We start from the raw sequence: 17,086 nt of genomic DNA, 5'->3' as shown, positions 1-17,086 counted from the left end.
TTTATTTCTTTGCTTACTTCTAACGTGAACTCTCTGAGATGAGGACTAGCATGTTTACGTTTTTCAACCTTATGGATTGATGCTACTAAGATGGAGAGATTAATGACTTACACAAAAAGTCCAGCATTTTTTACTATTTTAATAATAAAGGGAGTCCATGTCTTAAAAGGCTTACAGTATAGTAAAGGAAAACAGAAATATAACAAAGCACAGTGTAATACATGATGAGTAAAAGTAACGTAAAATGACATGGAAACACTGACAAGGGAACGAGGAACTCTGATGGGTTGGTGAGGATCAAGGGAAACAATTGCAGAAAGAAGCCTGGTAACCAGATTAAGGAAGAACATTTCAAGCAGATGAAGAAATAGTCTAAGTATAGGAATAGAGATAGTAAAAGTAAGAGTGGGTTTAGTTTGGTGAATAGCCTTCTGTGATATAAGCAGAAGCTGTACAGAAATGGTGCAAATTAGTTTATGGGAAAGAAAGAATTGCTTAAAGGTGAAAGAAAAAAATGATAGGCTAGGACCTGTTTGTGAAATATCATTCTAATAGATTTAAGCTTTGGGGGTGCCTGGGTGGCTCAGTCAGTCAGTTAAACCTCCAACTTCACCTCAGGTCATGATCTCCTAGTCCATGAGTTCAAGCCCCTCATGGGCTCAGTGCTGACAGCTCAGAACCTGGAACCTTCTTCAAATTCTTCATCTCCCTCTCTCTGCCCCCTCCCACTCATGCTGTGTCACTCTCTCCCTGTCAAAAATAAACATTAAAAAAAATTAAACTTTGGTCTATAGTCAGTAGAGACCATAGTTTGGGTAAAAGTAATAAATAACTAGACTATAGCAATGGATAGAAACTTGTAAAAAATTGTCTAAATACATGGATTAGAAGATAATTGGCTAATGCAGTTATGGGGTACAAAGGGTGAGAGACATTGGAGCCACAAAGGCATAAAATTTCAAAATATGTACATAAGCATAGGCAAAATATAGATACGATGCTATCATCCAAGATAACAAATGAAGGCAACAATTGGTGAAATACATGATCATGATTTGGAACATAAGTTGATATATCCAAAGGATCTCATGAAGAAACAAAAATAATGAACTAAAAATAAAAAATCAAGTCTAGAGATAAAGATTTGGAAACTGTCATTTTGAAGATGGTAGTTGAAGCCAGAAAAGTAGATAAAACCACTAGGGAGCCTGTGGAAAAGAGAATACTGAGAGGAGACCACTTAGAAATGACAGTAGCATTCAAAATGGAAAAGGAAATCCAGTTCACATAGAAAGTAATATACAAGTGGAAAACCAGCAGGGTCGACTTTAGACAAAAGAGTTGAAAGAAGGGAGGTATCCTGAATATGGTGAAATGTTACAGAAAGGACAAGTAAGTTAGTACTGAGGAGACCAATGGGATTTTACACCATATGCTAGATAGACTTTTCATCTCAATATCCCTTCTTATGTAATATTTTTATTATGAACTTCATGTGGAGGACATACAGTGTTAAGTTTTTCATATATCTTGATTTATTTCTTTATTTTAATCTATCAATAATTGTTCTAAGCAAAAGTGCTTTCTAAGTAGTTAATGGTGCTCAACTTCCCACTCTTCATCTACAAATGGGAGCCATTATTAAACAGCAATCATTCATACTTAAGGTAATAGTAGTAGAAAACCTTCATAAAGCATATATCCTTCTTTTAATCTTTTCATATAAATATATATAAATACCTATATAAGAAATATAATTATATATATGTATTTATGTATATATGTATATATACACACATATATGTAAAGAATGGTAGTATCTCAATCTTTTCAAAGACAATGATATTTGATGTATTATGTGTCCAAATCCCATTAGATTAAACTTAATGAAATTTAAGGATCATGTCCTTCATTTAGTAGAGTAAATGGCATATAGAAGGGTCACATATATGTTTTTTTAAATACTTAAATTTGGCACTAGAAACAAAGAATGGTATAGCAAAAGATACGTGAAGGAATAAGAGAAAAAGGGATTACACTGGAGGATAAGACTCATATGGATAATTTAAATTAACATGTACTGCTACTAAATAATTGAAAGTTCAATAAAAACCTAATTAATTGTAACTCCCTCTTTCTCTTCTATGGGATCATTCAGTCTGAGGCTGGCTGATATTTTACCTTTGCACTATTTATGAAGCTTTGTTTTGCTGTGTAAACTAATAAGATAAAATTATTTCAAGTTTTTTTAAAACTACTCACGAAGCAAACTTTTTAAGGACTCCATGCTTAAATTATTAAATGAAAATGAATGACACAAATTATTCATGTCATTCTTTTAATACAGTTAATTCAAAGATATCTCTCTTCAAAAAAATAAGCATGTCTAAATGCAAACTATGTACTGTTTGTCATGGGATTATAGAGGGTTCTTTTGATTTCCTTTAGTCCTTTAGCATTCTACTGTAATTACCACATCATACCACACTTATCAGTATCATTATGATATTTATTACTATTAGCTTCATCATCAATGCCACTAATATAATATCGCCTATGTGGAAGACTTTGGACAGTTCACATCTCTGTGAAGTATATGTTATTTAAGTCTTTTAGATGTGGTAACTAATGCTTTGGAGATTAAGATGCTTAAAAGGACATAATTATTAAGTGGCAAAGCCAACATTTAATGTAGATCTGTGTTGACTGCCCAAAATGCTTCAAAAAAATAAGTTTATTAAACCTATTGCAGTGAGAAAGAAAAGCATCTTAGGGTGCCTAGGTAGCTCAGTAGGTAAACTGTCCAACTTTGGCTCAGGTCATGATCTCACTGCTCTTGAATTCAAGCCTCACATCAGGCTCTGTGCTGACAGCTCAGAGTTTGGAGCCTGTTTCAGATTCGGTCACCGTCTCTCTGCCCCTCCTCTGCTCACTTTCTCTCTCCCTCTCTCTCAAATATAAAATAAAAACATAAAAAAATTTTAAAAAAGAAAGAATAGCATCTTGACTAAGTGTATTAGTTTCCTAGAGCTGCCATAACAATCACCACAGATTGAGTATGTATACATTATTCAAGGTGGTATCAGAGTTGGTTCCTTCTGAGGCCTGTGACAAAAAAAATCTGTCTCAAGACTCTTGATCAGCTTCTGGTGGTTTTCTGGAAGTCTTTCGAGTTCTTTGGCTTGTAGAATCATCACTCCAATCTCTGTCTTCTTGTTCACATGGTTTTCTCCCTGTGTGCACATCTATTTCCAGATATTCTCTTTTTATAAGGACACTAGTCATATTGTATTAGGGACCCATTCTACTCCAGTATGACCTCATTCTAAATTAGCTGGTTACATCTGTGATGACCTATTTCCAAATAATATCAGATTCTGAAATACTGAAGTTTAGAACTTCAATTTATGACTTATTCAACCTGTAACACTGATTATTAGTAGACTCTCAAAATGGAGAGATTAGGGAAGTACATTTATGATATTTTAGATTGAGTTGTGTGGTTTTATGATAAGTCTTCAAAAGTGGAGTACTGATTGAGGCTGGGTTCACTTTCTGACAAATTAGTTTCAGATTGTAGGGCAAAATGAGGAGAGGAATATAAAACAATTTTTTTATAAGTAATTTGTTTGTCTAGATACATAAGACACTTGGTTGATTCATGGTTTTATTATCCAAAAGTGGATATATACTACAGAAAACAGCTAAATTACTTTTTTTGATCACAGTCTTGTTCAAAATAGGAAGTGAAGAGTATGCCTGATTATAGGGAATTACTAGTATGTTGGTTTTAGTTGTCATCTACATGACTTCAGAGTCCATCAACTACATCATCCTAACTTTCTTTCCCATCATTGATATATCCCAAAGTAGTCTGTTCTGCTGTTGGATTGCTCTAATAAATAGCTTTTTGAAAAAGTTCTAATATAATTCAGTTTAAATTTGTTACCCTTTTGTAGTCATTGATGGTTAGATTGGGTTGAATCTTCCTTCTCCATGGTAGCCTTCAGAAAGATTATCAATCATTCAATAGTCTACATACATACATATATCCTTCCCCTACTCTTCTATTTTCTAGACAAATCCTAGTTACTTCAGGTTTTCAAGTAAAAGCTATATTTATATAGTAAATAGCATCATATCATGGGATAATAATAAGGTTGATAACTACAAGATCATTATTTTAGATAGTGTCTTAGCCCTTTCAGATGGCTTCAATAAAGTATCACAGACTGAGTGGCATGATAAGCAACTGAAACTTATTTTTCACAGTTCTGGAGGCAGGAAGTCCAAGATCAGGATGCCAATGTGGCTGAATGAGGAGTCTCTTCCAGGTTGCAAACTTCTTGTTCTATCCTCACATGAAGGAAGGGGATAGGGAGTTATGTGGAACCTCTTTTGTAAGGGCACTAATCCCAATTACAAGACTGAAGCCCTCATAAACTAATCACCTCCCCAATGCCCCACCTTCTAATATGAATACTTTAGAGATTAGGATTTCAATATAGGAATTTTAGTTTAGCATAAGTATTTAGACCATAGTAGATTTCAACATTTTCAGTATCCTGTGTCTTCTTACATCCTGAAATATGTCTACATGTGGAAGTACAAAATGACTGGTTTAAGTTTTCCTGATTAATTTCAACCATCTTAACACTAAGGTTGTGATAACAACCAGCATGCTATTATTTTATTGGCAGCATGTAAAGCCATGAAACCAATCTAAGCAAAATATCTTACTATTGCTTTGAAGTGAGTTTTGCAATATTTAAAATATCATGCACACTTTTTCCTGAGCTTTTATAGATGGTAAACATGTTTATCAATAACATTCCATTCTAACAGCCTTAAAACATAAAAATAATATATAAAGCGGAGAAGGAAATTCAGATATGGGTTTTGTCATCAAGGTGTCTTACTCTACATATAAGTCTGCATTTGAAAAAAAGTGGGGGTTCTGCAAAGAACTATCTCTTCTGAATTAAAAAAAACATTTTTTGTAAATACAGCTAAAAGTTATAGAATTCTACTCATTTTAATTTATAAGTATTCTGCAATTAGTTAATTAGATCAGTAGAACGAAGGCCAACAATCAACAGAAACCTTAAAGCAATTTAGAGTCCTTTTGAATCTTTAAAGAAAATCCAATAAGCACTTGAAAAACAAAATCAATGAAGAGTCTTAAATGTTTCTTTTCTGATTTTCCACAGGGTCCAAGTTTTCTCTCTGAGGCCCTTTTCCTTAAACGTGCAGCAAAAATTGAAGAAATGGATCCTTTTTTCCACCTTCATGAAACCATTACCAAGGTAGGAGATAAATGCATTCATGAGCAAGTTTTGTTCTTTTTGTTGATAGATGGAGGAAAAGAAAATAACCAATCAAGAGAAAATTTATACTTTCATTTATAAAATGTATTTGAAAGAAATTTAAGTACCTCCTCTTATTTTACTAAGGAGTAAGAATGATAAAGGTCTCAGGCAAAATCCTAGAAACCAATAACATGATTTGTAATGAAAACCAATCTTTAATAAAACAATTAGGTTTTTTTTCTTAATCTGAAAGTAGATTGTGGTATAATCTCAAGTATACCCCTTGATTAAGGGCAGTATAAAATGCATCTTTGATTTTCTGCATCTTCAAAGTTTTGTGTCAATACTTAAGATACTTGGTTGTTTGTGGTGGTACTTTGTCGTTGCATTAAAAAAATAAAGACTGCATTTATAATCAATGTTTTTACACTACAATGGTCATACCTATATTTTTGCTTAAAACTCTTATCTGTGAGTTTATAATATGGAGAAAATTAAATTGTACAGTATGGAGTAAATGAAGTTAATATTCTGGCATTACCTGACATCATATGAATTTTTACTTTTACCAACTATTTGTTTAATGTGTCATAACTTCTCTTTGGGGGCTGGAATTTATAGAGAATTTTTGCATTTCAACATTTCAAAAAAGAATCCATATTTATATATGCTTAGTTGAAAGATTGAATCATTCTTAAATCATCTTAGTGAAATTTTACAAGGCTATTTTTCTCCTCTTCATAAACAGAGATGTGATGTAATGAACAAACTCAATGAGTGGCAATAGAATGAACTCGGAATACAAACTATATTCTAGATCTATCATAGCTTTCTTTCTTTCTTTTTTTTTTTTAAGCTGTGCATTTGTTTTTTCTGAACTTTTGAAATAAGAGGAGTTTGGAGCACATTTTACCTAAAATGCTCCCAAGCTCAAAATATCTGAATCTTAACTACATTTATAATTCTTTGCTTTGCAATTTATTCCTGAGTCTTAATTTAGTTTTGAATATATCCATCCTTTGATACCCATTTTTATTTGGATGTAGCAACATGGAAATAGCCCCTAAATAATAGGTCCTTGGTATTTAAGATCTTAACTATATTCTTAATACTTATAGGGATGATAGACTGATAGATAAAAAATGATATCTATAGCTATCTATTTAATTAGTGTATATTTGTATGTGTTTAGATGAGAGTATGTACATGTGTGTGTATTTATTCAAGAATTCTGGATATTTAGAGTCTACGTTTATTTACTTATTTTTAAGAGAAGCATTAGAGGATTTTAGGGCAATGGAATAGTAATATTTTCTCCTTTTTTTGAGAATTTATTGGATTTTTGTGGAATGGATAATTTTGAGTCCATATTGATATCAGGTATATAACAAGAGGTGTAAACTCACACTGATTCTTGCTTCATGATGTCTTGGCCACAGTGCAGTTCCTAGCAGCATATTGGGAAGCAGGGATGGGTCAAGAAGGGAGTAGGAGAACATAGAACATAGCCTGAATATATATATATTATATATACTGACTATATATATATATATATATATATATCGTCACTACATACTGACATACTATCTATCTATCTATCTATCTATTGACTATATATATATATATATATATAGTATGTAGTGTGAAACACAGGAAATCAGACACCCTTTGAGAGAATACACAAATTTGTGCACAGACATTACCACAGGTTCTATATTTATTTTCAAATATGTTTCATATGTAGGCAGATATTTAACCCATTAAATGGATTTTAGAAAGAATTCTTTATCTATGAAGAAAGAAAACACGCCTAAGTATACAAGCAAGTGTCCTGTGACATTTTTTATAAAGAAATTTTTATCTAATGTTGATACTGTCTCCCCAGTCATCATGTTTACCTATGGTAGCCACTCATGTTGCAGATCTAGGCCAAGGGAAGAAATTGTGCTTCAGAAGTTCAATCTTAGTTTACCAACAGGAAAACCTGGGAACCATAAAATGAAGTAGTTTATAGATACTTTATTTTAAGGTCAAATTTTTGTTGATCAATAACAAAATAAAAATATAAATATAGTAGGGTTGATCAGAGCACATGAGTAGGAGATGTGGAACAGAGGTTTTACTACCATGGTTACCAACTTATTATTTTATTTAGTAAAACTGCATTTTATTTTCTACATCAAAAATGAGTACACTCATAACAGCTTTCCTCACTAGGATTCTGTGAGATTAAAAGATGATGCATACATTTTCTGAAAATGCAATATGGATATAATTGAGTATAATTATTAATACATTAAAAAGTACTAGTGCTGATACCTTCAAAGTAGACTCTTACCTGCTTTATCTGAATTTAGTTTTTCCTTTAAGGAAAAAAAAATAAGTTAGATATGAAAGCATACAATTTAATTAATTAAGTTCTGAGAATACACTAGTAAGTTAGTGTACAAATAGAATATAAAATTTAATTAGGAAAGATTGAGGTCTGTAGAATATTTTGTTTCAATAAGAATAATAGTGGTATTAGTGTGATATTACAGAAATAGCAATGGACATTGAATAAAAATACCCAGCTAGGTATAAATTCTGTCACTCTGTATTATGAAAAAAATGATGTGAAATAGGAAAAACACTTTGTAAAATGATAAAACACAGTTACTGATATTATATCAATTTTAAAACATTTTTAAGAAATCATCATAATTAAAATATTGAAGATACTATATTCCTATTTCTCCCCATAAAAATTTGAATTGGATACATAGCACTATAACAAAATCACATATTTATTTTTTCTAATAAATAAATGTAATAATATACATCTAAGACAAATGTTCATGTAATGCAATCTATTATCTTTTCTGAGTGAGTAACTGCAGTCTAGACCTTTGTTATAGATCACAAATATGATTTCTATAAAATTAAATTACAATTTCTAAGTATTAAAAAGTTAATAATCTATCATTGGTGTTTTTCGGATTTAAAAAAATGAAAATAAATAGATGGCACTAATATGTGGGGTAGGAGCTATGAGTCCTAGTATGTAGTTTCCCAATGTTGTCCTGTAGTTCTTTAAAAAGCTGTTTGTTTTTTTTTTTTACAAAGTTTGACTTTATCTTGGCATTTGTCTTTTTGATATAAAGCATGGAACCTAAGAAAGTAATGAATGAGGCTCAATATTGATGCTAAAAGGTATAATTCATCATTGCCTCAATGACAGGTGATGCAGGATAAAGTCAAAGGACAACACATACTGCACTGATGTTGAAGATGTTTTCTTATCTTCTATAATTATCTTTAAAAATAGCGTTTGTTTTTTTTAATTATCACGGAAGCCAAACTAATTTCTCTAAGACTACACATGAATGAAATACCAATATAAATTTTAGCTGCTTAATCCTTTAATAAGTGAATAAAAATCTCCATGGATTTATGTTTTGAAATAGGCTTATTTCTCCTCCTGTACCTAGGAATTTTGTAGTCATGTTTATAAATCTTCAACATTTAGCTCATAAATTGTTATTAGTTATCTAAGTATTCTTGTAGCCTATTATAATCCAAGGATGAAGCAAAATACTTGAAAAAATTAAGACATAGGAGCAGGTACAGGGAGTAAACAAGTAAGCAAATCATTTAATATAACACACTAAAAAAGGTGATAGTAACATGACCAAGTTACGATAAGAAAGAAGATTGGAGTTTATACTTCTGACTAGGAGATTTGAAGAACTTATCAGAAAGGTGACATTTGAAGAATTTAAGAAATACTAACTTTATTTATCTTAATGTCAATGAGCTCCCTTTGAGAGTTCTTTAAAGAGCAGGTTGTCAGTGGTAGTATGTGGGAAATGATGGTTTGTATTTTGAATAACAGAAGACAGATTTAAGAGACATTTTTAGGTTTGAATAACAGGATATATGATTTACTGGATATGGGAAATGAAGCAGAGTGAAGAGTAAAGGAAACTTTGAATAGCTCCATCTTAGGCAAAGTTGACATTATTGAATTGACCAAATTAAAATTTGGTTTGAAGAAAGTGATAGAGTTTGCCATTGGACATGTGGAATTTTGGATATTTAGGGCATCTAGACAAATATGTCATGGAAGCAGTTGGATACATGAGGGTGGGGCTCAGAAAGAAATGGAATCCAATATGCATTAGCTGATGCAATAACCACTTGTCACATGTGGATTTAAATTAAAAATAAATTAAATAAAACTAGAATTTAGTTTCCTTGATATCATTAACCACAATTCACGTGGTTAATGACCACATATGGCTAATAATTACTGCATGGGATCACACAGATTATAGAATATTTTCATCATTGCCAATGGTGCAGATGATGTTACCCTACAATATTCATGCAGAGCAACAAGAATTACAAGGAAAGGACAAAACACCCAAGGTAGAATGGTTTATGGAATCCACAGGACAAGATATATTCTAAGAAGGAGGAACGGTTCAAGAGCATATTCTCCATAACCTCACACCATTAAGATGGCTACTATTAAAAACAAAACAAAATAAAAAATACCAAGTAATGACAAGGATGGGGAGAAATTGAAATTCTTGTACACTGTTCGTGAGAATATAAAATGGTGCAACTCTTGCAGAAAACTGTATGGCAGTTCCTCAAAAAATTGAAAATAGAATTATCATTTTGATCCACCAATTCCATTTCTGGATATATATCCCATAGAATTGAAAGTGAAGTCTTGAAAACGAATTTCTGCACCTATATTGATAAAAACATTATTCACAATAGTGAAAACGTGGAAACATCCCAAGTGTCATAGATGGATAAATAAATAAGCGAAATGGCATGTATATATACAATGGAATATTGTTCAGCCTTAAAAAGGAAGGAAATTATTATATAGTCTACTTGAGGACATCATGCTAAGTAAATAAACATAAGTGTCACAAAATGACAAATACCATGTATATATTGTTCTTAAAGTAATCAAAACCAAGGAGAAAGAAAATAGAATGGTGGTTGCTAGGGGCTGAGGTTGGGGTAGGAATGGGGAGTTTTTATTTAATGGGTATAGAGTTTCAGTTTACATGCTGCAAGAGTTATAGAGATGGGTATTGGTCATACATTATGAATGTATTTCGTACCACTGAACTACACACTTAAAAATGGTTGATGGTGAATTCTATTTTATGTGTATTTTACCACAAATTTAAAAAATTCAGAAATAAAAGTGTATTCATCCAATGTACTGGTCATTGGACGACCATTCTGAACTGATGATTTGGAATTTTAAAATTCTTTTTCTCTTCATTTATGCCTGATCCTCAGTTTTTTGCTATTATCCATAAAGAGTTCACATGACTTGTTAACCATTTCTTTGATTTACTTTTAATTGATGTAACATCCTGTATTCATTTTATGTCTTTTTAAATATATTTTATTAGCATTTTATTCTTAAATAATATACACTCAATAAATGATGACTGATAACTATATTTTTAAACAAAACAAAACAGGGGCACCTGGGTGGTTCAGTCAGTTAAGTGTCCAACTCTTGGTATTGGCTCAGGTCATGATCTAATGGTTGGTATGTTCAAGCCCCACATCGGGCTCCAGGCTAAGAGTGTGGAGCCTGCTTGGGATTCTCTGTCTGCCCCCTCCCCACTCGCTAAAACATACATTAAAAAACAACAACAAATCAAAAATAAACAAAGCAAAACACTTTAGCTATGCTGAGAAGGAAAGGACATTTAAAATCAAGTGTCAGTATATACCATTTGGGGAAGCAGAAGAAAGCTGCTATCACATTATTAGATTAATAGTATTTTTCCTCTGGAACCCCAAATGTGCTCTCTCTCTCTCCACCCATATAGAATATTTTATTATGTATTTTTATATTTTTATTATATATGTTATAATATTTATTTTTTAAGCAAATATTTTTAATCAAGTTAATAGTAAGTAGTAAAAGTGCAATTGCGGGAAGAACCCATACTTTACATGTTTAAATTATTTTCCATTGTCTTCACTTGTAAGGTATTGAAGGTAGAACCCACTCTTGAATCTTCTTTCTAGTAATAGAATAAGGTACACATTGTTCTGGAGTGCCACTCACACTGTACTTATGGTTTATCCAAATGAATTTACAAGCAGTAGGCGGTTTTGTTGTTGGAGGGTCATTGGTCATAGTGTGAAGCCAATGATGCCATTTGGGGGCACCATGCTTCCATCCATATCCCAAACAAAAAATGTGTTTTTGCCACTCAGTTTCAATAGGATATATAACCCATTTTTGACGGCCAAAAAAACTGCTTGTTGTCTTTATAGCTTTGGTTTCCATATTTGTCTTCCCCCACTAAGGTACCAAGCCTCTTATCTTTCCCTGAAGAAAATTCGTAGATAGCTGCAGAGGCCGCCCTGGACACTGACCTCCTGCAGCCTGTGTTTCAGGACCTACAAGAACTCTATCTTGCCCCTCTATATTATATTTTTAAAGCTCTGAGTATAAAAAGTAAATCCAGGAAAACAAAAAGTACTTTATACTTGTGGTTCCATAGAAACTAGCAAATGACCTAATTTTGCTTGTGAGTTTCCTCAAGAAATACCAATTTATTAGTCATTTCATTGTTTTTCCCACCTAATTTAAGAAAAAATATTTCTTTATCTTTAATAATTACAGGATATTCAATATTAATATGTTTTTAATATAGGGGTTTTAAAAATATTGTTCTTAAATGTATATACATACCTTCCTTTTCTTATATAATGTCAAAATAGAGATCTTTTATAAAATTATTTGGATATTGCAATATTCCAAAAAGAAAATAGTAGGGATAATATAGTATTTATTCCCATTATTTATGTGGAGAAAGTGTCACAGAGAGATTAAAATTGATGAATAAGGCAGTACTTGTATAAAGCCCGGAAGTCAAAGCTAGTAATTCTTATATAGTAATTCTTATATAGTTTGTATTCTAACAATGTAGTTATATTTGCCCTTACTTATACTATAAATTTTAACTCAATTTTGTAGTGGTATGAGTAAAGGCTGATAGTGGTGTCTTCAATGATGAAAAACATTTAAATAATTTTAATTTTTAACCATTTCAGTTAATATTAGTTACATTTAGAAATGAGTAACCAGGATCACTTTGATTAATGGAGTTATATTCTGATCATTTATTTTAAACACATGATTTGTGAAATATGAATCTGCAATTATTTTAAATGTCATTATTGAATTATGGTTGCACCAGGTGTTATGATACTAATATTCTTAAAGCATGGTAGCTGAAAACAAGCCACTAAAACAATCTATTCATTTTGTAACTATAGAATAGAAAGGCAGACTAAAATACAGAATGATTTTATTTATCTTTAGCTGTCATCCTAAGCTATAGCTTAAAAATTATAGCTTAGTAGCATTGTGTAAAGTAAGAGAAAAAGGAAGAGACCAAATATCTTTTATTCAGTTTCCTGAATTCCGAAGTCATGCTGTATTCATGAGCTAATAGAATTTCTGGTAGAGATCTTTACATGCTTAAAAACCTGGCTATGATTTCTAATCTAAATGAGCAAATCTGAGTGTCTTCCAAGTATCTTTAATATTAATATACTTTTTGGATAAAATATGAGAATATTGTATTGTACTTAACAAAATAAATGTAATGATATTCTTTAATCTTGTTTGTACATTTGAGGTTATTCTGAAGCTATGGATTTAAAGCTCCTGTTTTTATTTTTAAAAATACTTTGAAATTCTTTTCTTGCTATATCAAATTATTGTTACTAGATGCAAGAGGTCTCCATAGGGATCTACACTATGTTTCATGACATGAGCTAAGCCAGAAAATATCCCAAATATGTATTTTCAATACAGAGATTGTATGTTGTAATAAAGAATGTTGGTTGGAGCTACTCAAGGGAGATGATGGGATATTAAAACCAACCTCCTATGCTTTGAAAAGGAAATATTATAGGTATATATTTTCTTCATAAATGTATAATTAAACTCAATATCTTCATTTACTGAAATTGGAAATGGTGCTGACTATATTTTGTCTTGCCTAGAGAGGTTTGGTTTATTGTTTTTCATTATATAGCACAGATATTATAGTTTCTAAAGGCATGCCTTAAACTATCAGTTTCTCTTTTTTGTTTTTGTTTTTATTACTCAAAAGCAAATTACTACACAATATAAACCTGTCAAAATTTGACTCCCTTTTAAAGGGAGGTTAATCATCAAAGTAGATATTTTGTTACATCATATTGAAAGATAGGCATATTACTGCATATACTTATTACTGCATATTAAGATAAGTAGAGATGCCGTTACTCTCTAACCATACTTTTTTCTGTCATATGTACGTAAAGGCTGATTTTAACATGTATTTATTATAGAATATAAGTATGCTAGTGATATAAATCAGGATAGGAAGGTCTATGATCACCTATAAATAATATGACAAACTTTAAAGACACAGTCAGCCTACTTCATAAAGTTTTCATATTTGGGGGCACCTGGGTGGCTCAGTTAGTCGAGCATCTGACTTCAGCTCAGGTCATGATCTCACAGTTTGCAGGTTTGAGCCCTGCATCATGCTTTGTGCTGACAGCTCAGAGCCTGAAGCCTGCTTTGGATTCTGTGTCTCCCTGTCTCTGACCCTCCCCTGCTCATGCTCTGTCTGTCTCTGTCTCTCAACAATAAATAAATGTTAAAGAAAAAAAAGAGAAAGTTTTCATATCTAATTCAGGAAACGGTAGCCTCATCCCATAAAGTAACATTTTTAAAAAATTTTATATGAGCTAAATATATCCTTCTTATTTCTGGTATCTGTCAATAAGTTGAAAGTGAATTTTAATGTTAATTTATTAATTTGCCCCTCACGAATGAAACAAGAGATTCTTTGTTGTTTCATAACATTTTCAGATAATATCATCCTTGAAATGATGTAGAAGTACAGAGACAAGGGGCAGAGTAGTCAATGGATAACAGATTAACTCTGGATAGGCAGGTCAAATGTCCTTCCAAACACTGCTGTAAACAAAGCCTCTGTATAATGAAAAGATTTAAATACTCCAGGGAATAACCACTTGTTAAAAAAATCAAATGTAGCACAACAAACCAGAAGTATCTGGGCAGTCTTTTGGAGTCTATTACAATGGACTTTGGTCATAATGCTTACATGTCCTCAGGACAGTGCCCACTGTCCCCATGGGTGACTGTAATAAAAGATCCCCTTACACACAAACAGATCACACACATATGCACTCATTATGTGATATGATACAGATTTTCAGTGCCAGTCACTCTCAGTGTTCCCCACTTGTCTTCTCTTCCAGGGAAGTCTGAATGTCATCCTGTTTGTTTTTTTGTTGGTTGGTTTTTGAGTTTATTTTTTGTTTTGAGAGAAAGAGAGAGAACTGAAAGGGCAGAGAGACAGGGAGAGAGAATCTCAAGCAGGCTTCACAATGTCAGTGCAGAGCCTGATGAAGGGCTCAAACTCACGAATTATAAGATCATGAGCTGAGCCAAAACCAAGAGTTGGATGCTTAACTGACTGAGCCACCCAGGCACCCCTGTTTGTTTGCTTGTTTGTTTGTTTAAATAATCTTTGGACCTGTATATTCTGCTAATGATGAGACACAGAAAATATTTAAAAATTGCAGGTTTTTTTTTTTTTTTTGGCACTTAGTAGTCACCATTTGAATTATGCAATGTCTTTCAGAGTTCATAGTAATTGGTGTTTTAGGATAGAATGAAGTATTCCATTACATTTTTATGATACCAAATTGATTTTAGGAAATGAGTGAGACTTAAATTTGAATAATTCAAACAAATTTTTATTTGAAAGGCAAACAAAATTTTTGTTTGTAATAGAAAAACCATTTATTTAAAATTAATTATGATTTATTTACTAATATGTCTATTTAATTTTTTAAACTAAGGTTTAGGAATTATTTATATTTATAATTACAGTGTCGGGGCGCCTGGGTGGCGCAGTCGGTTAAGCGTCCGACTTCAGCCAGGTCACGATCTCGCGGTCCAGGAGTTCGAGCCCCGCGTCGGGCTCTGGGCTGATGGCTCAGAGCCTGGAGCCTGTTTCCAATTCTGTGTCTCCCTCTCTCTCTGCCCCTCCCCCGTTCATACTCTGTCTCTCTCTGTCCCCAAAATAAATAAACGTTGAAAAAAAATTATAATTACAGTGTTATTGACCATTTGCAGAGGCTCAAATAGTAATATTTCTGCTCTCTAAAATAAAACAATAATGAAAAATCAGAATTATGATCCCTAGTGGTCAAGAAAAAGAATTATGATCCTTATAGTTACTGACTTTTAAGAAAACTAGGAAGAATATAATCCCATTTTAGAGATATTTCCTTCAAAAGTTAAAAAAAGTACATATCAGGATGGTTTTGTTTGCCATTAATAAGGACCTTCATGCAAACTTGTTCAATAAGAATAAAATCATTCTATTTTTCTCATGTAACTGAAAGTTCTAGAAAAGGCATGCTTCAGGAGTAGCTCAAACATAACCCTTGATCCACTTGTCTATTATCCTCTTGGTTGTACCCTTTTCTCTGTTGAGCTTTCCACAAGTAGGAGAAAAATGCTACCAGCAGTTCCTGGAATCATAGCTATACGTAATTCTGTCAAAGCAAGAGAGGATCTCTTTTCTGGTGAATTTTTCAGAAGAGTGAAGATGCTGATTTCTAGAAAGCCGCAGCCAAATGGAGCCTCTTCTTATTACTCTGAACTGGTGTCATGCTTATTTTGAATTATTTCTTGTGACCACAGAAATAACAGTGCTGATTGGGTTAGGCCTAGTTCACATACACTAATCACTATGGGAAAGAAGTTGAAGTTTTTAAAACCCTGGTTTGGAAGAATGAGAGTAAGGAAGATCAGGTGATTAGGGTTCATCGTATCTTCTTTAATTAATAATCTTGGCTAATTCAGACTAGTGAAAACCCAGTTGGAGGAGGGTATGAAGACATATGGATATGTCTAGAATGAAAACAATAACTGCCTGGGAACATGGGACCAAGTCGTAAATGTATGAACAAGAGGCTGATGAGAGTCTTAGCAAGTAGGATTATTTCAGAGTAGAAAAACTAATTTTTATGTTAGATGACTTGGGGAAATAATTTATTGGTTTTTTTTTTTTAAATAAAACGGGCTTTATTGAATCTCTCTAAGTGGTATGTTTTATTTCAGTCAACTATTTGAAAAGAGAGTTGCAGTATTTGTTCAGAAGAATGAAGGTATATTTGACTTTGAGGAATAAGTAGTAAAGATCTATATTAGCTGGGTTTTAAGTTTTAGAATAGTAATACAAATTTTGATTGGTAATGAAGGAAAGCTGATTTGCCTCTTCCTCATCCACACTGGTAGGTATAAATGTAGTTTGTTTATTTTTATTACTGTAAAACTTTTTATTGCATAAATACCAAAGTTTATCTACTGCTCCACTGTTGATGTGTATTTGGCTTGTTTCCAGCAACAATTAAGAATATTTTTGTACAAGTCTCCTTGTATATGAATTTCTCTAAGATATATACTGAGAAATGGAATTACTGGGTTATAGGGTATGAATATGTTTAAACCTAGAAGGTAATGCTAAGTCGCTAGGATAATTGACTGGCCAAGTCCCCCAAAGACCACCAGAAGAGTCTACTGATTAAGCAAAAGTTATTATACTGACCTCACAAAGAGAGGACAATACTGACTGAATCGTAGTAGTATTTTAGTAGGGAGTATCCTGCAGGAAATATTTATAGAAGATTTGAGTGTC

General features: G+C 32.3%; 1 protein-coding gene and 1 pseudogene across 3 annotated transcripts in view; one reads left to right on the top strand and one right to left on the bottom strand.

Annotated features, from left to right (window-relative positions):
- Positions 1–17,086, top strand: part of NAALADL2 (N-acetylated alpha-linked acidic dipeptidase like 2) — a 1,353,396-nt gene that overhangs the window by 1,176,097 nt on the left and 160,213 nt on the right. For all 3 annotated transcript variants that reach the window (XM_043594881.1, XM_043594879.1, XM_043594880.1), the window contains one exon: positions 5,211–5,306. In XM_043594881.1, coding sequence (XP_043450816.1) covers positions 5,211–5,306 — 96 coding nt within the window. The remainder of the gene's footprint in view (positions 1–5,210; positions 5,307–17,086) is intronic.
- The window catches only part of LOC122492224, a 92,698-nt pseudogene continuing 86,874 nt past the window's right edge, over positions 11,263–17,086 (bottom strand).

Source organism: Prionailurus bengalensis, chromosome C2 (genome assembly GCF_016509475.1).
Source record: "Prionailurus bengalensis isolate Pbe53 chromosome C2, Fcat_Pben_1.1_paternal_pri, whole genome shotgun sequence".
Lineage (NCBI taxonomy): Eukaryota > Metazoa > Chordata > Mammalia > Carnivora > Felidae > Prionailurus > Prionailurus bengalensis.
The sequence above is the reverse complement of the archived record's forward strand: the minus strand, read 5'-3'. Positions and strand labels throughout refer to the sequence as shown.